The sequence below is a fragment of the Lagopus leucura genome, unplaced genomic scaffold, assembly GCF_019238085.1.
Source record: "Lagopus leucura isolate 7727_CA_CO unplaced genomic scaffold, USGS_WTPT01 Super-Scaffold_100083, whole genome shotgun sequence".
Classification (NCBI taxonomy): domain Eukaryota; kingdom Metazoa; phylum Chordata; class Aves; order Galliformes; family Phasianidae; genus Lagopus; species Lagopus leucura.
This window is the reverse complement of record NW_024962318.1, coordinates 361,078-381,548: the sequence shown is the minus strand read 5'-3', so window position 1 is coordinate 381,548 and position 20,471 is coordinate 361,078. Positions and strand designations below refer to the sequence as shown.

Here is a 20,471-nt window from a genome sequence, read left to right as displayed (position 1 = left end):
GCGGCGCAGCTCGCCCTCAACCCTTGCGCCATCCCGAGGCTTCCGAGCCGCTAACGCCTTATTGGTGGTCCCAGCCCCGCCGTCGACATCGCTGCGCCGGGTTCCGCGCTGCTGTCGGAGGAAGCTCCAGGCCGGGCCGAGCGCAGTCGGCCGCAGGGCGCCGAGGCCGCCGTCGCCATGGCGACGAGCCCCGCAGCCAACCGCGCGCCGCTTCCGGTAACGTAGGCGCCGACACGTGGATCCAAGATGGCGGCGGCGGCGGCGATGGTGGTGAGTGCGGGGCGGCCGCGCGGGTTCCGTCCGGCGGGCCTGGGTCGGGCGGGAGCGGCACCTGCATCGCTCGTAGTCTGACTGCTCCTCGGCCTCGTGTGCTCTCCGGGCCGGGGGCGGTGCTCCGAGTCCGGCTGCGGCCTCGCTTCCTTCCGGGGTGGCCCTGCGGCCCTGCGGGGCGATGTCGGCTGCGGAGGGCAGAGGGCGGCGGGCGCTTCTCCACGGGCCGAGCCGGGGTCCGGTGCTCCAATCCTGCGGTCCGGTGCCGTCCCGGCAGCGGGCTGCCCTGGGGCGGTCGTGTGTGTCATCCTAAGTGCTCGACAGTGGCTGATGCTGGCTGAATCCTTCCTTCCCTTCCATCCCTTCCTTCCCAATTTTGTGGCTATATTTTAACGATTGAATTACTCCTTAAGTCGTCGGAGCTGTTCCCGGTGGGAATCCGCCGATGTGGGTGAGCATCAGGGCCCCCGTGTGCAGGACGAAACACATGGTGAGGCACTCACTGGTCTTTCATGACAGCAGCCTTCCTCCCCACCAGCACGGAGGGACGGTGAAGCTCTGCAGGAGCAGGGCTGTGCACAGAGGCTCTGTGCTGCACTGAGTCCGTTCTCAGGTGGACGCTGTGTGGGTAGTGGAGGCTTTCATTCATTTGGCTTTAACGCTGCCGTGATCTGCTGGCTGCCTCCCAGGCAATGAGGAGTGCTGGAGATGGTTCTCCTGGGGGTTTCATAGAATGGCTTATGTTGGAGGGGACCTTAATGATCATCCAGTTCCAACCCCCTGCCCTGGGCTGGTTGCCAGCACTAGATCGTGCTGCCCAGGGCCCTATCCAACCCGGCCTTGGATGCCTCCAGGGATGGAGCATTTCCTTGTAGCCTCCTGTGAAAGGCAGTGAAGGCGGCTGACAGCTCTCCTGTTCTTAAAGGGGCTCTCTGAGATCGATGTGAATGCAGTGCTTGTCTCCTTTCTAAAGGCTTTCAGTGACTCCTCTGGGTATGAGCATGGGCTGGGCAGGAGTGTGATAAGGGTGAGGCTGTACAAGCAGTTGTCAGGGACACAATGAGCAAGGGAGGGTGGTGAGCAGGTGCTGGTAATGCTGGGCTCATCCTGTGGCTGCCTGGTGAGTGCCTGTGGGGAGAGCCCAGGTGCGCTTTGTTGTGTGTGCGGTTTTGTTTCTCACTGCATGTTAGAGGACTGTGTTCAGTTTTCCCTTTCTGACAGCGTGTTTAAAGGTTGTAGTCACTGAAACTTTGGAACAACGTGGTGATTGGGATCAGGGCTTTGTGCATCTGGCTGGACAAATGGTTGGACAAATGGCCAGGCATAGGCTGCTCTCCCTGGCTTTCTTCAAAAGTGAAGATTGAAAGCTCTTGATTTCTGCTGTTCAAAGTATCTTCTGCCATTTTTTTTCATGTTCCCTTCATCTCATTCATATGCTGTTCTCATTTCTCTGCTGTTCTCATGTTTTCTTCCCTTTAAGAAAATACTGCACTATGTTCATAAGTCTGTAGTTGAACTGGGAGCCAATACATAAAGAGCTGTGTTGTGGTGCTCGCGGGGTGCTGGGAATTGCTGTTGCTTGAAGGGTCCTTCACAAAAATCCTTTGAGAATTCGCAGAAGAAAAGGCACTGTTGTTGAAGTCTTTCTAGATGAGATAAATCAAAGAAACAGTGTCCTGGAATTGCTTGCATGCATTAAGCCTAGTGGCAGTTATCCAGGAACACCTTCTTGGAGAGGGTTTTTGTGTGAGTTTCTGTTTGTGGCTGTGTGTAGTGGAGATGCTCAGCTGTGGCCTGAAGCAGTGATGGAGCACCTGGTGGGAAGGAGGGCCAACCCGGGGGAGCTCAGGTGTAAGCAGTGCATCTGAGTGATGGAAGGGCTGGAGCCAGGATCCACCCCTTCCAGCCTTCATTTAAGGGCTGGCAGTGGAGGTGAGGGGATCTCACTGGAGATCCCTGCATACCTGAGGTGTTTTAAAGGTAAGCAGTTTCTTTCCTTCATTTCTGGATCTGCAACTGTTGCCTTTGGGCTTGTCCTTATTTGCTGCAGTCACAAACCCCACTACTGTGGCTTTACTTTCCATCACATTACAGTGTTACACTGTGCATGGGACAAAAAATACAGTGTTAGAATGACTGCAAGAAAGATTCCAGTGAATTTACTTTTACAGATAAGTGGTACACTCTAAGGTTAACTACAGGAATGGATTGTCATGTTTTCAGATCCTTTCATTAGGAGTCCCACAGGCTTCAGGTGCTGAGTTTCGTGTCTGTGTCTCTGCTGAGGCTCTGTGCCTTGCTCAGTGCTGGGCTCCTGCCTGCAGCACCATAGCTGCTCCCCGTGCTGATGGCCTGGGCTGGCTTGGTCTGGAGTTGTGCATCTGTGTTGCACTACTTCCTGCTTTGCTGTGGGCTTACCTGGCACATTAGATGCTAGGCTGTCCCCAGAGTGATTTCTATGTGTGTGTGTTGAAATGCTCAGAACCATAGAGTTGAAATGCTCAGAGCTTCGTGGTAGAGGCCATGAAAACAGGATCTCCTTTTTCTGGAAGCTTGTGCCTCACCAGAGGGTGTGATAAACAGGGCTCTGTCCTGCTCATTTTGATCTTGCACAGGTGGTGTTCAGTCCTGCAGGTATCTTCTAGATGAGAGATGGCCTGGCCAGGCCCAGGAGTTGTGCAGATGTTTTGGTGCATATCTGTGTTGGCTTGATAAGCTGCTCTCTTCAGCTGGAGGGGAGGGAGGCTGATCTATGAGTATGGCAACAAGGATCCTAATGAGGAAGGCTTCAGGCATCACACGTACTTCCCTCCAGTGTCACTTTGGAAACTCCATCCCTCCTGCTGCGTGGTGGTGCTCCCACTTCTTGCCCCAAATAATTTTTCCTGGCAATGCTTTCTATAGTCCCCCTCTCATCTTCTCTGTTGTCCAGTTCTGTCTTGAGTCATCACCATCCATATCCATCACCAATGCATCTTCTATGTGCTTGTGTGTCTCCTGAGTGCCTTCCAAAGGCTCTATCCTTATTTTTGTCATCTTGCAAGCCTGTCATGACAAGGATTGCACCAATGTGGTTTCGATTTTGCTTAGGTTTTGCTAAGTAATATTGTGCAGTGGATGACAGGCATTTTGGTGACAAATGGAGCAAGAAGTGCTACAGGCAGCTGGCTGCTGTGAGGCACAGCACTCCCTCTGGTGCTCACCTGCCTGGGACATCTCTTCCTAATGGCTCAGAGTCACAGCGCTCCTTTACATGATCAGAGAAGGCAAAACTTAGTGAAGTACATGAAACCTATCCCATGTCAGGGTACTGTTCACATCTAAGAAGCATTTCCCAGTTGCTTTCCAGATGATGATCTTTGCCTGCTGTAACTACAGTAAGCTGAAGTTGGGATAAGTCTGGAAATCTTCCTTTGGGTGGTGATGGGGGTAGATAGTAGCTGGCAACTTAGTTTTAACACATTTTGGGCAAGTCTCTGGCACTTATATTTTATGTACATTTCAAGTTTAAAGATTAAACTGTATCACAGTGTTTGTAGTTGGAAAGAGAGTAGATGTGAGCAGCCCCTTTGGGTGCTGTGAGCTGTGATGTGAGTGCAGCAGGTAATGGTGCAGGGCAGCTCCTGACCCACAGAGCTGAGGGAAGTCCAGATCAGGGTGAATGTTAACTCTCTGGTAAATCTCTAGGCAAATCATAGCACAGATAAACATGGGTGTGTTGTAGCTGAGCAAAGCCAACACTCTCCTCATTGCATGTGAACAAGCAGGGAGTGGAAGGTGCTCAATGAGAGCCATGGACCAAAGTGAACAGCTTTCCTGAATTAACTGATGTTTCACTGCTCAACTGTAAGGACTCTGTAATGTCTGGGATGAGTGCTTTCAGTGGTGTTGCCCTCCTCCAATGATGTTCTGGTGTTTGTTTTGTAGTTTAATATTTCTTCTTTTTGCAGGAAAGGCTAAGGTATTTGCTGCTCTTGCTGTTGTGGCTTCATGGTACGGATTCTTTCTACGTACCTGGTGTGGCTCCTATCAATTTCCACTGGAACGATCCTGTAGAAATAAAGGTGAGATGAACTTGAAGCTGCTGGTATGTTTGTTTTGGGGTTCTGTGGCTTTTTCATTTTCCTACTTTGTATTGTAGCTGCTAAATGGGACTGGCAGATCAGACTTCTGCTACCTTCACGTGTGGTGTTGGGGATAAGCAGTCCTCAGGTGGTCGCTGCCATTCCCAATGCAATTCCTTCTCTTGCTTCTGATTTCTTCTACCCAGTTCCTTCAGCAGTTGCACCAAACTCCTCGAGGTGTTGTTCTGTTTGACAAAAAGAGCCCCCTTTCTCACTACGGTTCTGAAGTGAATTTAATCTGATTTTTCTCCAGCACTTTACTGACTCTCCAACTGTGTGTGGAAGGTGGGCCTGGGGGTGGTAGGTCAGAGAAGTAGTTTGTGTCAAACCTCTTCAGTATTCTCCTCTTTAGTGTGTTTTGTATTGAGTCAAGTGAAAACTGTAAGTCCTCTCCAGTGTTGATCCATCCATTTGTTCCTGAGTGCAGTGGATCTTACAGGATCTTACAGCCTGGGCTTGCTGAAGAGCTGCTCCTGTGCACCATTGCTGGTGCTGAGTGCTGGAACTGCTCTTGCCATACAGGAGGAAGCCAGGCCTTGTTTCCAGGCATCAGCAATTTATAGCCCTTTTCATTTATTTTTCTAAAGCTGTGGCCTCTGTCTCAGCAAAATCCAGCACCCCTGGGGATGCTGAGGTTTGATGCTCCCACAACACAATTTGCTCTATGGCTGCAGTCTGGGCTATTTTTAAGCAAATGAGATTTGCCTGTGGCTACAGTAAGCTTCCTGGAAGGAGGAGGTATTGGAATGGCTGTTCTCAAAGGGATTGCATGAGCCAAATGCTTCCTCAAGTGATAAGGCAAGTCAGCATGTTTGCCAGTGCTCTTCCAATAAATGAGCTTGGCTGTGTTACAAAACTCTCCTGTTTTTATGAGCAGCTGTGGCCCTGGCTATTGCAGTGTGTCTCTGCACTTCCCCTGTGCAGTGTGATTTGTGAGAACTCTCCAGAAGTGTTTGGGTTTTGTCACTGTCCTTTGTCTTCCCAATCTGATGGATTCCAAAGACAAAAGTTGCTCAACTCTCCATGCTTCCAGAGGCCAGACCTTTAGGTCCTGCATGACATGATTTTTATTTCTATTTTTTTTTTTAAGGAAACAGCTGCACAAAATTTGACCCTTGAATTTCTTTGAAGCTCTTTGCTGTTCTGTGAGACTTCACCGAGTCATAAATATATGAAAACAATCCACTGTGCTCCTTTCTTCAATGGTTTCTCTGTGAATTAAGTGCTACTAAGTTGTAGAGAATGTACAGCTTGGAACTGTGCAAAAAGAAAGAAAGCTGGAGCTCTGCAGGGGCCTCCTGTATGTTCTTACAGCTTCCAAGAGTGAGCTGTGTGGGATGTTGGGGTGTTTCTTGAACTGATCTTCAGCTTCTGGCTGATGTCAAGAGGGTAGGAAAGTGGGTTCTGTCGCAGGGATAATTCTTCCTTTCTTCCTCCAGGCCGTGAAGCTCACCAGCTCACGAACCCAGTTACCATATGAGTACTACTCACTGCCCTTCTGCCAGCCCACCGAGATAACGTACAAAGCTGAGAATCTTGGTATGTATCTGCTGATGAGAATGCTCCCCAGCAATAGGCAGGCTGCCCCTTGGGAGCTGACTGTGGGTTTAGAGGAGGAAAAGCAATTGGCAGTGTCCTCTCTAGTAAGCTGCGGAGAGCCTGCTCTATTTCTTTATATATACTGGCAGTTTGCAAACCAGGATGCTGGTGTATTTTAGAAGGGAGACAACTGACCTGGAGGAAAGCTGGAAGCAGCTTTGTAGGTTTTCCAGCAAGATAAATGAGCCATCCTTCAGCCTTGTATCTGTGCTAACAAGGGAGACCTGCTCTCATCGCTCTGGCCGTACAGTGCACTGCAAACCTGGGGCAGTACCAGTGGTAAGAAGCCTGGCAGTCTTCAACCTTGCCCTTATTTCCCTGTTTTCCAGGTGAGGTTCTCCGGGGGGATCGAATTGTAAATACGCCTTTCCAGGTTTTCATGAACGTAGAGAAGAAATGTGAAGTTCTGTGCAACTTTCCCAACAAGCCAGTCACTCTGACAGTGGATCAGAGCAAACTGATGGCTGAGCGGATCCGGGAAGATTACTATGTCCACCTGTGAGTCACCTTGAGCATGGGTTTGTGTCAGTGGGGATTCTGTGGTGTGGACAAGTTTGATCTGAAATCTGTGTTTTCAGCATTGCTGATAACCTACCTGTGGCAACAAGGCTGGAGTTTTATTCCAATCGCGAGGAAGAGGACAAGAAGAAGGAGAAGGATGTGCAGTTCGAGCATGGATACAGGCTTGGGTTTTTGGATGGGAACAAGGTAGAGAATCTGGATGCTGTGTGAGGGGTTGCCCGGAGGAGCTGTGGGTGTCTGTCAGAAGGTGTTAGAAATCCCCCAGAGAACATCACGGTTAGGAAGGCAACAGAAGCTTTTATAGAGAGAGGAAATAGGAGAGAGGTCTCCTGATGGGAGGCAGTGGGGGCAGGCGTTGCAATTGCTGGAATACTGCAGTGACAGCCAAGACTCCCAGCACTGACACACTGCATGTGGTTTCTCTCAGGAGAACAAAGGCTGGCTGATCTTTAACAGCCTTGGAGCATCTTGTGCTTAAAAACCCAAACAAACAAAACAAACACAATGTAGTCACATTCCAGACTAGAATAAACACAAGTCTGATTCCTTCAATACATTGTACTTAGTTACCTGTGAAAGAAGCACAGTTTAGGAGGGTTGAAAAGGGTATTGGATATTGGGGAAGAAAAAACATAAACAAAAGCTCTGGCAAACTTCACAAAACAGAGCTGCTTCCTGTCTATGAGCATCTGGGAGAAGCTTCATAAGCCTGCAAATGGAGATCTAGCATGGGTGCTCCTGCAGGTATTTTCTTTGATTGTGTGCTCTGAAGAGAAGCTGTTTGACTTAACAGATGCATCTGTTCAGCAGGCAGTGATTGGGTGCAAACACAGCTCTGCTACTGGAGAGTAAGCTCTCACTGGTGAACAAACCTGCTGTGCCTGCTTAACGATCTGTACTTTGTTCCTGTAGTAGGTGATGTAAAAGCCTATTGAAAGTGCAAACTTAGGGCAGCTGTGAGCACCCACAGACTAATTAATGTTTATCTGATAGAGAAAGGAAGCAGGAAACTCAAGGCCATGGCTACTGAGGCCATTCCAGCATCAATTCTGTGGTTCTTTTGCCACTGAAGTTTTCACTGAATGCATGGCTGAGATAAATCTGAATATAACGGTGTTGTCTAGGCCAGAAATAGGCTGAAACATTGTCACTGTTGCTTGGAGTCATAGAGTTGTCACCTTTTCAATACCCTTTCTCTGCTCTTGTTCCTTTAGCCTTGGAAAGTGTTGGCTTGATCTTGTGCTGTAGCACAATGTGTCTGGGAACAGTTGGAGCCTTTAGCTTTCTTCCCTAGCTTTCTCCACGTGCCTCTAAAATTCGCTCATTCCTTCTTTGGGTTGCTAATGTTTTATTTACTGTCAATCTGTTTTAGTTCTACCTGCACAACCACCTCTCCTTCATCCTTTACTACCACAGAGAGGACGTGGAAGAAAACCAGGAGCCCACCTACAGAGTTGTGCGCTTTGAAGTGATTCCCCAAAGCATTAAACTTGAAGGTGGGAGACTTTTAGGGAAGGGAGCAAGGGAGAAGAATCTCTTTTATGGCCATATGAACTCTGCTGTTGTCTCAGGATGCCAGCAGGCGTGACAGTCCAGAGATCCACAGAGTATTAGGAGCTGTTCCAGAGGGACTGAAGTTTAAAAAATAATAGTTGAAGGAGTAGCATTCTTATTTCATTAAGCTCAACGTGAAAGCAGTTTTCAAAGCAGAGCTGCCCATAGTGTGTACCATCCCATGCAGCTTTCCTCTGGCAGTAGCAGGCTTTGCTGGAGTGGTCTTGTTTCTTAGTGTGTAGTGGGACAGAGGATTTAGCTGTGAGCTAGATCCTAGGCTTCAGAGCCTCTAGCTTTTGCCCTTCTGGTTAAGGTGAAGGCTGCACATAGTTTTCCTTAAAGTTTACTAATGCTATTCCTCTGCTGACTGGAATAATTGTTTTGAGTATTGCATAGCAACTGGGGAAGGATTGAATGCTTCCCCTGCAGTATTTGGAGTAATAGAAGCATGTGGGGCCAGGATGATCAGTGGGAGGTATGGTGCTTTGGATGGGAGGGATGACCTAGTGCATGCCATATCTTCTTTTACAGATTTGAAGGCTGATGACAAGGGCATGTGCACCCTGCCTGAAGCAACAGGCTCTGCCCCTCAGGAAATAGACCCCACCAAGGAGAACCAGTTGCTGTTCACCTACTCTGTCCACTGGGAGGTGAGGGAGAAAAAGGGAAAAGCTGGCTGGCAGCCGGCCACCCCCAGCCAGCACTGACTTGTTAGCAGTTAGTGCTCTGAGTGTGCCACACGGGTGTTGTGGAAGACATTGGGAATGTGGTGGTGAGAAGACACGGGACGGTGATAGTTTCTGGGATGTCTGAAGGGTTTCTGGTCACACGTTGCTGTTCTTTCAGGAAAGTGACATTAAATGGGCGTCCCGCTGGGACACCTACCTGACCATGAGTGACGTGCAGATTCACTGGTTTTCCATCATTAACTCCGTTGTGGTCGTCTTTTTCCTTTCAGGTGAGTGAGATGTGTGGGGTGAAGAAGGCGTTACCATTTATGTGCACGGAGTTTTCTTTAAGCCTCAACAGCAGGTAGCCTGGTGAGGATTGCTTATGTCTAAGCCCGATCAGAAGAGGCATGAAATAGACCTTAGTACACTTAAATCCTCCTGGTTTGGGCAGCATTCTGTGGGATCAGACTGTTACCAAGGTCTGCTCTCTGATGTGAGTAGCTGAGGTAGTAGAATAAGTGTGGTTTAAAGAAAAACAACAGGAAAGCCACAGTGCCCTGTTGGTGCACTGGCCTTTCTGCTCCCTGGGGTTTTGTTTCTGGTTTTGCTGTAGGCTGGGGGAGAAGAGTCATGACTCAAGGCTTCCTCTCCTAGTCAGCTCTGTCTTTGTTGGTGGGATCAGTGTGGCTGCACAACATGAGAGCAGCAGGGCCACACAGGAGCCCCTGAGCTAAACTGTACTTGTTTTCAGGTATTCTCAGCATGATCATCATTCGCACCCTCCGGAAGGACATAGCCAACTACAACAAGGAAGATGACATTGTATGACGTTTGTTCTTGGGGCTGGGATGGGAGAGGGAGGGGGACACAAAGCAGCAGGAGCCTGGTTTGAAGATGTAGATGTAGTCACCTCTTTCCATCTTGTCTCTTTTCTTTGCTCCATTTTTCTTCCAATTCTGAAGATGAGAAGTGCAGTTCTGTAATGTGCTGTCACCATCTCTGGAAGTGTTCAAAGTCAGACTGGACAGAAAGCACTGAGCAACCCAAGTGTAGTAAAAGATGTCCCTGCCTGCAATGGTGGGGGGGGGCAAGTGATCTTTAAGGGTCCTCCCAACCCAAACCATTCTGTAATCCTATGGCACCTTTTCTACTCTGTATTCAATAATGGATACCAGTTCAGATGTTTTTAGAGCTAGGTACTGACTGCTGTCAGTTTGATAAATGTGTGCCCTGACACTGGCAGTTTGGGTCTGAACCATTCTAAGCCCAAGAGAAAAGAAGTTTCTTAACTAGAGTGATAGAATGCTATAGAACTGGCTGCAAGGAAGTTAACCTGTTGGGGTGGCTGTGATAGCACCTTCATTTCTACTGGTGGGCTGTAATTGAATACTTTCTTTTCTTGTTGCTACAGGAAGATACTATGGAGGAATCTGGGTGGAAACTTGTGCATGGAGATGTTTTCAGGCCTCCACAGTATCCCATGATCCTCAGCTCTCTCCTGGGTTCTGGAATTCAGCTCTTCTGTATGATCCTGATTGTCATCTGTAAGTGGCAGTAACAAGAACAGTGCTCCAGACTGCAGCTTCAATCAGTGCTCACGTTAGCTTGGGGGAAATGGCAAGGCTGCTTCCTTTTGGCAGGGTCAATCTAGGCTGTATGATTTTGCCCAGCGTTTCTGATACCCAGGTATTCTAGAAATGCATTTCCCAGCTGAAGGCTTTTTTATTTTATTTTTGTACTGTCTGTAATCAAGGTAGGAGGTCATGATTTCTGTTGAACAAGCGTTGTGTGATAGTGGGCTGAGAGACTTTTGCACGTGTGATTTGCTTTCTGAGTTGCACCTGCTCAAATATCTGGCTAAGATGAGGTTCACACATGGTCTGCAGCTTGAGATCAAAGCTGTGGCTCTCTCTGCCAGTGCTGGAGCTGTGGATATGATAAGCTTTCAAGGAAATGAGGTCTGTGCCAGAGGCACAGATCCCAGGCAGCTGCACTCTGTATGTGGGATGGCTGCTGTCCTCCAGATGCAGGATAGCACGTGTGCATCAGAGCCACTCAACTTTGTCCTTTTCTCTTCCCCAGTTGTTGCTATGCTGGGGATGCTGTCGCCTTCTAGCCGGGGTGCGCTGATGACTACTGCCTGCTTTCTCTTCATGTTCATGGGGTAGGTGACCACTGCTTCTTGCAGCAGAACTGTCCTGCCCGCCCCTTCTGCTCCCCTTTTCTTCCCCCTCCCTGTTTGCAGCAATGAAAACTCATTTTCTTTGTCCTGCTTTGTTTCTGTCCAGGGTTTTTGGTGGATTCTTTGCTGGCCGCTTGTACCGGACTCTGAAAGGACATCGATGGAAGAAGGGAGCCTTTTGTGTGAGTCTCTCGGTGTTCTGTGCTACTTGTCCAGGTTTGATGATGGCAAGGTCTGTGGATGAACTCCCTGTGTATTTGTGGGTAGCAGGATGCAGCCTGGTTATTCTGCAGAGATTTGGTGTGGAAGAAGTCCTGGTAGCTTTATAAAAAGTACAGGGTAAAAGCCAGAGCTTTTACTACAGCAAAGCAACCAGATTGTCTGAGATCCTGCCCACATCCTCCTGCCATGTATTATTGCTGCAGCAAACAGGATGCTTTGTCCCAACAGTGGGCTCATGAGAAAGAAGCATCTGGTTGATAAGCCACACGTGTTCTCTTGACTTATGCTTGCTCCTGCAGACAGCTACCTTGTATCCGGGTGTCGTCTTCGGTATCTGCTTTGTCCTGAACTGTTTCATCTGGGGTAAACACTCCTCTGGAGCGGTAGGTAACTCCTAACTTCTTCATCTGTGGGGCCTCTTGGAGCGGGAGGTGTGTGACTGTGCTGTCAGGAAATGCCTGCTTTCACCTGTCTTTCTAACTGTGGGTGGCAGTGCAGTAGCTGGCTGAAGCTGGCCTGGCCAATGACTCCAGAATAAGTGATCTTGTTTTTGTTACTTTTGGTGTGATTCTAGGTGCCTTTCCCTACCATGGTGGCCTTGCTCTGTATGTGGTTTGGGATCTCATTGCCCTTGGTCTACCTGGGGTACTACTTTGGATTTCGCAAACAGCCCTATGACAATCCTGTACGGACCAATCAGATTCCCAGGCAGATCCCAGAGCAGAGGTGGTATATGAACAAATTTGTTGGGTGAGTGCCATGTGGTGAGTTGAGCCCCTTCCCCATAGTTCTGTTAGCCTCCTGAACGTCACTTTTCTGCTGGTGTCTGCATGTCAGATCACAGATGTGATCTGCAGCACAAACACAGATGTGTTTTCTTCAGTAGTGCAGCAGCAGAGATCTAATCTTGACAGGTTTCATGTGCTCAACAATGGGGAAAGTTGTGTCATTTACTATGTGAAACTTATTCTAACACTCACTGGAGCTTAGAGCTTTTGGTAGGAGTGCTGTAGGTGCTCACAGGGAGCTTCTGATAGGCAGACAGTTGTATTGTGCTGCTTAGAGTTTTTCTCTCTCCTTTCTCTGTAGGATTCTCATGGCTGGTATTCTGCCTTTTGGAGCAATGTTCATCGAACTGTTCTTCATTTTCAGCGTAAGCATTTAACACACTTTGCTTCTGAATAGGGCTCCTCTTGTGCTGAAGGGATTGGGCTTCTGGAAGGGAGGGGGCACCCACCTGGAGTGATTCTCCTGTCCTTGTTGAGGGCTGACAGGTTCCCTCCAGGCACTTTCAGTGTTTTCCTTAGAGAGAGATGGGCTCTGGGTCTCTTCAGACCCTTTGTGCTGAAAACGTGGAGTTGTCTGTAGAACCTTCTTGAGAGATGTGAAGGATGGTGGTGAAAATGAAGCTGAATGCAACATTATGTCAAGGAGAAATCTTGGCTTTGGGACAGCTGAGCTGTTCCAGCTGTCACTTCTCTCTCACCTTCCTGTGGACATAGAGGAACTTGCTGTGCCATTGCTAGGAAGGTGAAGGGGAGGAATGAGATGCCATGGCTGTCTTTGGGCACCTTTTACAAGCAGACTTCTCTAAAGTGTAATGCAGTGAAACACCCCAGATCTGTGATGTTTCCTATTTGAAGCTGAGGGCCCCTCATTTTTTCCTGCACTAACTGGAGGAATTGCACTCACTGATGGATTGCAGTAGCATGGAAACAATTTTACGCTGTCTTCGTTTCAGGCAATCTGGGAGAACCAGTTCTATTACCTGTTTGGTTTTCTCTTCCTGGTGTTTATAATCCTGGTGGTATCGTGCTCCCAAATCAGCATCGTCATGGTGTACTTCCAGCTTTGTGCTGAGGTGAGATTTCCTCCATCTCCTCTGTTGTTCTTACAGTAGCTCAGAGTGCAAGATTGCTTCTGGAGAAGCATAGTTTATGTTGTTGCTGCGTAGCAGAAATCTAGCACGGTCCAGCTGTGTGGTTCTGATGGCTCTTACTGCTTTAAGGAGAGTTGAAGCTACTTGATATCTGTGAGACTGGGAGCAGTGGTTTCACACAGGAAATTCTGCTGGGATCAGGGCATTTTGAGCTGACATCTCTTCCCAAAGAAAGAAGTTTCATTCCATCCCGTCCAAAGAGAAATGCAGGGCTGGAGGCTGAGTGTTCTTTGTTGGCCAGTGCTGCAATACTGACATGGCTCTGTTTCACTGACAGCTTTTCATCCTTTGTGTAGAAACACCTCTGTGGCAAAGTAGTTCCCCGTTTTGCCCAACCTGTGCTTTCCTTTCAAGGAAAATGAGTGATGTCCTCCCTGTGCCCATAAGTTTGTGTCCTTCCTGACCTAGGGAAAAAGGGCACAGGAAAAAAGGAACCCTGTGGGATAATGCTGAGGTTTTTTTTTTTACCCTATCAGGATTACCGCTGGTGGTGGAGGACCTTCTTGGTGTCTGGAGGATCTGCTTTCTATGTGCTGATCTATGCTGTCTTCTACTTTGTGAACAAGGTATTGTTATCCCTCTTTACGTGGCACTTTTCTAGAGGTGATTGTTGGATCTGGGAAAGGAAATGGTGGGACCACTCAGTCTGCCCCTATGCAAGCACGGGGCAGCTGAGCTGCCAGCTGCACTGACATCTCCATAGCAGATAGGAGGTTTAAGAGCCTGGGTTTACCTGTGTGGAGCAATGAGTTGCTCACAGTGCCCTCCCTCCAAGGGATGTCTTTTCAGCTGAACAGAAATGCCTGGAGCAGGAGGTTTCCTCTTCCTTTTTGAATGCCCCCTCGTGGAGGGTGGTGGCTGCTTTGGAAGCTGACTTGTGTTACTTTGGAACTTGATTTCACTTCTTTTTTCTTTTCCCCTTCCTCTTTTTCTCTTTTAGCTGGATATTGTTGAGTTCATTCCCTCCTTACTATACTTCGGCTACACTGCCCTTATGGTCCTGTCCTTCTGGCTCCTCACTGGCACCATTGGCTTCTATGCAGCCTACATGTTTGTCCGGAAGATCTACGCCGCAGTGAAAATAGACTGAAGATGCACAGACCCAGCAGAAAACAGACACTTCTGAACACGTATCCTCCTGGCAGTGAGGAGGACGTTTTCTCCCAGTGCTTTCGAGGAAACAAAATCCAGTTGGGAGAGTGACAAGAGAAATAAATAACTCCTCATTTTGGAATGTAACTTCTGGCACAGTGTACATGGATTCTGGGCTACTTCTGGGGGGAAAGGGGTCTGTAGATACCTTACATTTTAACTTTATTATCCTGTTTGAGATTTGAGGGAGTTCTTTAGCAAAGAAATATCCCTCTGCATAAGTAAACCCCTTTTTTTGCTAATTCTTTTTTTCTGTTGATGATGAATGGATTTAAGACAGCAGTGGAAACACTTGTGACAACATTTTCTTCCAGCCCCTAGGGTGCTCTAGGATTCAGGGAGACTTCAACAAGTATCAGGCTGGGTTTCCTTCCTGCCTTCATGTCTGCACAGAAGAGGGAGCTTGACTGTGGCAAAATGAAAGGATCCCAAAAGGCTGACCCAGCTCACCCAGCACGCTCTCACCGTCTAATCCTGGCTTCGGCTTGTTTACAGTTGGATGGAGGTGCCATTCAGAGCCCAGGAAGTGCAATTTCGCCCCAAGAGCTGGAGAACTTCGACTGGCAGCATCACTTCTCCCAGCTTCTGGCCTTGGACAGCACAGGGCTGCTTGGGATGCATCTGCTGGAGGGGCTGGAGGGGATGTTCCCCTCTTTCAGAAGGTGTGGCAGAGCGTGCTGCTGTGGGACTGGGCTGTGTGAGGACAGACACGCAGCAAGATGTGTGAGGGCTTGGTACAGCAGCAGCTCTGCTCCAGCCACGTGAGGAAACAGGCAGGCTTCCTTCCTGGGAGCCCCACGGGGTCGTGCAGGGCCCACTGAACGAGGTCTGTGCTGCTGCTGTGTTAGTGCCAAGCGATCTGATGCAGTGTTGAGCCTCAGCTGCTGCAGGGTGTGCTGGCTGTGCAGAAGGGCTGGGAAAGGGAGCGGCCCCCAGGAGCTCTCCATGGCCAGAAGCAGCTGTCTCACTACCTGCCCTGCATTCCAGCTGCTCTTGCTGCTCTTTTCTCTTAGATTCTCTACCTCCAGGGTACAGAAGCATGCGCTCCCTCAGCTGTATTTTGTTCTTTTCCACAAAATGGTTTAAGCCCTTTGGGACAGCCAGTGCAGGCTTTTCTGCAGTGGGCTTCTCTGTTTCTGTGGATTGATGCCTGATTAAACCCATGGGAAGCTCGTTTTAAATGAGGTTAAATGTTTTGTTTTGATAATCTATGTGATGTTTACTGGTGAAGGGCTTCCACGTTGCAGTGAAGGCTCCCTCCATCCCCAGAATGGCTGGATTCAGTCAGGGCTGCAGGGACAGGTGGTGGTGGTATTGTTTTTTGTTCTTCTCCATGAGAGCTATGAAAATTTCCCTTTTGCTCCTTCCTATAGCAAGAAATTATGTCTCCAAGTGACCAGCTGCCCCAGGTGATGCTATTTCAACCCAGAGCTGTCCCAAACCCTCTTTGTTAACCAGCACTACTGTGTACACTTGAGGGCTTTGGGTGGGTTTGCTTTCCTTAATTCATACTGCCCCAAGGGTTTCCATCAGGTCCATGCAAGGACCCATGGCTCTCAGCAGTGGCCTTGGTCCCCACAGGGAGCTTCCAGTCTCTCTGACTCCTCCTCAGCCCCCCCCACCATGCCAAAGTCTGCCCAGCCAGGAATCAAGAATGGGAAAAGAGAGCAGGGGACACACGAGCCAGCTGTCCTGTGAGCCCTGCATCACTTCTGATTCAAGATCGTAGAGGAGATTTTGGGTTTATTTTGCTATCTCCACTCCAGCGGGGAGGCTCAGCCAGCATTGATTTCTCTCCTTCCCCAAAGTGTTTTCTCTGTATTCTTTGTAATTTTTAATTAATGTATGTATTCTTTGTGTCCTACTGTAAATAAATCTGCCGTTGTCCTGTTCTGGGTTCTCCTAAGCAGCCTCTTTGATTTTCTTCCCATTATGCTCTGCCTGTTCAGACACCCCTGTAGTCTGCATGCTTTCATCAGAAGCAGAGCTTGGGGTATTGGTTTCTTCCGTCCTATTTTTCTCCAGGAGAACCTGATGGAGCAGCAAGGTTCCTCCCAGCGCCGCATGTCCTGCACGTTGCCACAAAGCTGCCACCAGCCAAGGTACTCTGATTTATTCCTTGCAGTACTGCTGCCACGTCCTGTGCTGTCAGATGGTTTGCAGCTCCATTCACTCTGTTTGTGCGACTCATGCAGCTGATGCTGAGAGCACTGTGCCTGCAGAGGCACCGTGGGGCTGCAGGGCAGCAGGCAGGGAGCTGCATTCCCCTCTGCTTGTGTTGTGTAGGTGTGTGGGTGCTGCTGGATGGTGAGCTTCACCGTTGGCTTTTAGCTCGATGTCTTTACCTTTGCCTGTCTGTTTTTGCTGTGAGAAAAGAGCAACAAGTTTCCTTCAGAGGTGGCAGTGAGATCGTTGTGGGTTGTGGGGTTGCCGGCACCGGTGGCTGCTGAATGTCTGATGCTGATCAGCTGCCAAGATCAGCGTGGGAAATATTGCATTTTTAAGATCAAAACTCAAAAAGTCATTGGCTTAGTCAATTCTCTTAAAAGGCAAAGGAAGGCTTCAGCTCCACCACCAGGACAGTCTGTGCAGATCTTGCTACTTTTGGTTCTGAGCAGAATGCAGAAGTGCCAGCTATCTCCACTGTGCTGTGTTAGCGAGGGAGGAGAGTGCTGAGGGGGGATGGGCACGTCTCACCCATCTGAGATAGGGATGAGAACAAGATCAGACCCAGGAAAGTATCTGGGCACTGAAAATGACTTGGCTTTTACACCTTATCCTGAAAAGAGATCCCTGAGGGGGCAGCACCCTGCTCCCCTTTGGCAAAGCGCTGCTGCAGCTCCTGCTAATGGCTGCTCCCTGCTTGAGCTGCGAGTTTGGTTCTGGTTCAGCACCATCCTGAGGAGCTGAGCGTGTCTGGATGCTTCGCAGTGCTTCTGTGTGGGCTGGCATTTGTGGAACCAAGGGACCAATGCTGTCTAACAACTGGTTTTCTCCTTAGTGCAAAAGAATGGCACTGGCTGCCCAGGCAGGGTGCTGTGTCCTTCCTTGGGTCTCATTCTGTGATTGAAAGAAAGGTCAAAGTCTGGGCATTTGTGTAGGAAACTGCATCTCTGACTTGCTTTAACACCAGGCCAACCCAAGCCCCGTTCCCCTCCACAACAGTACCCAGGGTGCATGATTCAAATGCTTTTAATAAACAACTTCCTTATTTAAAAAAAAAAAAAAGCTTTCAATTTGAACTTCATTTTGCAAAACAATGAAAGCACTGATTTTAATTGTGACCTGTACATCTCCTAATGGCACTTCATTTCATTTTTTTTTTTTTTTTTACAATTAAAAAACCTTGTTTATAGCCCCTCAAAATACTCCATTAAAAAGAGGTTATTTGCTGTGTACAAAAGTGCTAGAAAGTTTCTTTATAGAAAAACATCAGGCTGTACCCATGGGAAGCTTCTGCCTTGGACAGCAGTGGGGAGGGAGAGCTCTGCAGCACCGGAGAACAGGAACTGCAGCACGGTGGCTGATGGCGTGTCCTGCCTTTGGCTGCCAGAAGCAGGAGTCCCAGGCTCTTCCCTCCGACTGAGACATTGGTGAGCTCTGCATCATGCTCTGCCCTCGATCTGAGGAGCCTCTGATGAGCAGAAGTTGGGCTGTGGGCAATCCCACCCACGGCAATCCTCAGCAGGGCTGGGATTCTCCCTGTGGCTCTGCAGCAGTGTTGAAGCATGACGGTTTCCCAGTGGGGATCTTCACAGCTTCCACAGGTTTCCTCTGCGACCACCTCAAGGGCAGAGATCTCTACTTTTGTTTTTTTTTCCTTGTTCAATATTCTCATTCAAGTAAAATACCAGTACAAACATTACAAAACAAACTTTCTAAAAATATTTGCTAGATATTAGGGGCCCCTAGCACGAAAAAAAAAGCCAAGGCTTAGGCACTCAATAGGGCTAGGAGGAGGTGTGAGCTCAGGACTGGCTTCCACCAGTACTGCGTTGTGCACCAGCCTGGAGCAGAGGGTGCTGGGGACACCCAGGAATGGGCTGTGGGCCTGCTGACCTGGGCCTGCACTGAGCTCTCCCTGTCCCATAGGCTTTGCACAGCTTTCTCTTTGTTGTCTCAGTACATTCGCCATCAGACCTGGTTGTCTACTTGCATAGTAGTTTCAAAGAATGATACAATATGTGAAGCAGATGGTGAGGATGAAGGGGAAGGTAACAGTTAAAGTGAGGTGCGTGTTAACAAGATGTTTGAGGATCGTTTCCCTAACTGAAAATGAAGAGCTGATGTATCTAATAGACCAAATTCCACATAACTTTCTTTTGCAGTGCCTTGTCACAGTGACCTTCCAGCACACAGAAGGTACCTCCATGTCACTGGGTGCGTGTGCTGAATTTGGGCACCAGTGGGAAGACCCAGCTTCAGCCACGAGCACACAGTGCAGAGCATGCAAACTACCTGTGCACGTAAGAAGCAAACTGTGCTTTCAATAGGAAAGCAAAGCTAAACCTCGGGTGTGGATGTGCAGAATATGATCTGTTTTGGACATCAGAAAATCAGACCCAAGAAGAATTCTGCTTAAGATGCTTCCGAAGCATTTGGTGAGTGCTCAGCATGGGGATGGCAGAGTCTGCTGGGAAATGCCGTGGGAGAAGACTTCCTACCTGCAGGTACAGAATGCCTGAGGTATGTGGAAGGGCTCCTGAAGCAGCCTGCTCATCCACTGGTGTGAGGTGAGTGCGTGGCAGGTGAGGAGCAGTGCAGAGACGAGCCGAGTGTGACAGAAAGCAGCACATCCTGGATGAAGATGATGGAAACTCAAAGAGTTTTAATGGAGTGGTTCTGTTTGAGCTGTTCTGCCTTGGTTCGTGCACTTCGCCTTTTGTAGCAGCAGAGCATCTGACTGGGCTCAAGTAATTAACTGAGAAATAGGCACCCAAGGGAGAATCGAGGGAGCCTGAGTAACTGATTAGAGAGGAGCAAGAAGGTGGCGGTGATGGGGAGAGTGTCTTTGAAGATTGCTTCTTAAGAATCTGAACTGCAAGAAGTAGAAAATGCCTCTGTGGGATCATTCTTTCCAGACAGCAAAGGCAAAGCAAAGTCAGAGAAAGGAAACCAGGATTTTTTTTTTTCAGTGAACTGCAGGAAATCTCCCAAGCAGCTGCTGTTCACCTGTCAGCAAGGAAGGAATTAAAGAACAAAGAGCTGAACTCCCAACAAAAGGACTGAGATCATCCATCTGCCAGAGGGGAAAGAGGGATTCCCATTGAAGTGACATTTTCAACACCAGGGCTAAAGAGCAGGCACTAATGTGAGCCAGCTGAGCGGGATCTGTCAAAGTGCCATAGCTGGGTGTTCTGTCAAGTGAAACTCACTGGAAACAAATGCAGGTTAAGGTGTTGTTCCTTCATGCAAACGGGTCTTGAGCAAGCTGTAATGCCATGGGGAAAAGCTCTTTGGATTCTTGCACAGCTCCAGAAATGTGAGCCTGGGAAGGACTGGCCAGGTGAGTTAATCCTGTGCTGCTGTGGATGGGGCTCACCTGGCGTGAGCAAAGGGCATCCTTGTTTTAGTGGGATGTTACATCCTCATCTTTTTGATAATTTAGGGAGATTCTGATCTACAATTGCTGTTTAGGTTGTGTCCTGTCCTTTCCTGGACTCGTGCTCTATACATTGGCTATCTGCACAGTCCTGAACCTTCAAGTTAACCCCGCCTCTAAGCATTTCTAAACCCTCCTGTCCAATTATTCGCTGTAGTTGCTTCCCTTGGGCTCAATCTGATGACATCTTCCTGGCACAGATGTGCCTGCAATAAAGAGCTTTGCTGTCACACCTCAGTGTAAAACCCAGCCGAGCTTGCTGTCTCCTGCATTCATTTAGCCTCTTTGAAATTCCTGCTTCAAAAACTCTTCCATTGAAGTATTTTGTCCCTCCCAGGATGGCTCCATCTGCCTGGCTGACTTGCAGTGACATCCAGCCCTGGCAGCACAATGAATGCTGTCCCCTCACGCACGAATATCCTGTGCATACACAGAACAATTTTGCAGGCTGTGCTGCAGCACCCAACATTGCATTCTATCTACAAACAGCACCAGTTTGCCTGAGGGTGATGTCTGCTGATTTTTCTGGTACCTCAGTGGACACTTCCCAGTGAATTTAGACTCTGAAGCGGCGTATCTTAGAAGCTCAACGTTGTTTTCTTAGAAATCAGCTAAAAGTTGCCCACTGATTCAC

At 48.7% G+C, this 20,471-nt stretch overlaps 1 protein-coding gene across 1 annotated transcript; it reads left to right on the top strand.

Moving 5' to 3' along the window:
* Nucleotides 1–177: 177 nt before the first annotated feature.
* Nucleotides 178–16,127, top strand: TM9SF4 (transmembrane 9 superfamily member 4). The gene is given in 18 exon segments (XM_042887441.1): nt 178–270; nt 4,221–4,334; nt 5,834–5,933; nt 6,323–6,491; nt 6,572–6,701; nt 7,888–8,011; nt 8,601–8,719; nt 8,916–9,027; nt 9,492–9,562; nt 10,152–10,284; nt 10,823–10,904; nt 11,029–11,104; nt 11,444–11,527; nt 11,719–11,894; nt 12,234–12,297; nt 12,886–13,005; nt 13,560–13,649; nt 14,024–16,127. Coding segments are annotated over 18 exon segments (2,007 nt in total). The 3' UTR covers nt 14,174–16,127.
* The last annotated feature ends 4,344 nt before the right edge of the window (nt 16,128–20,471 follow it).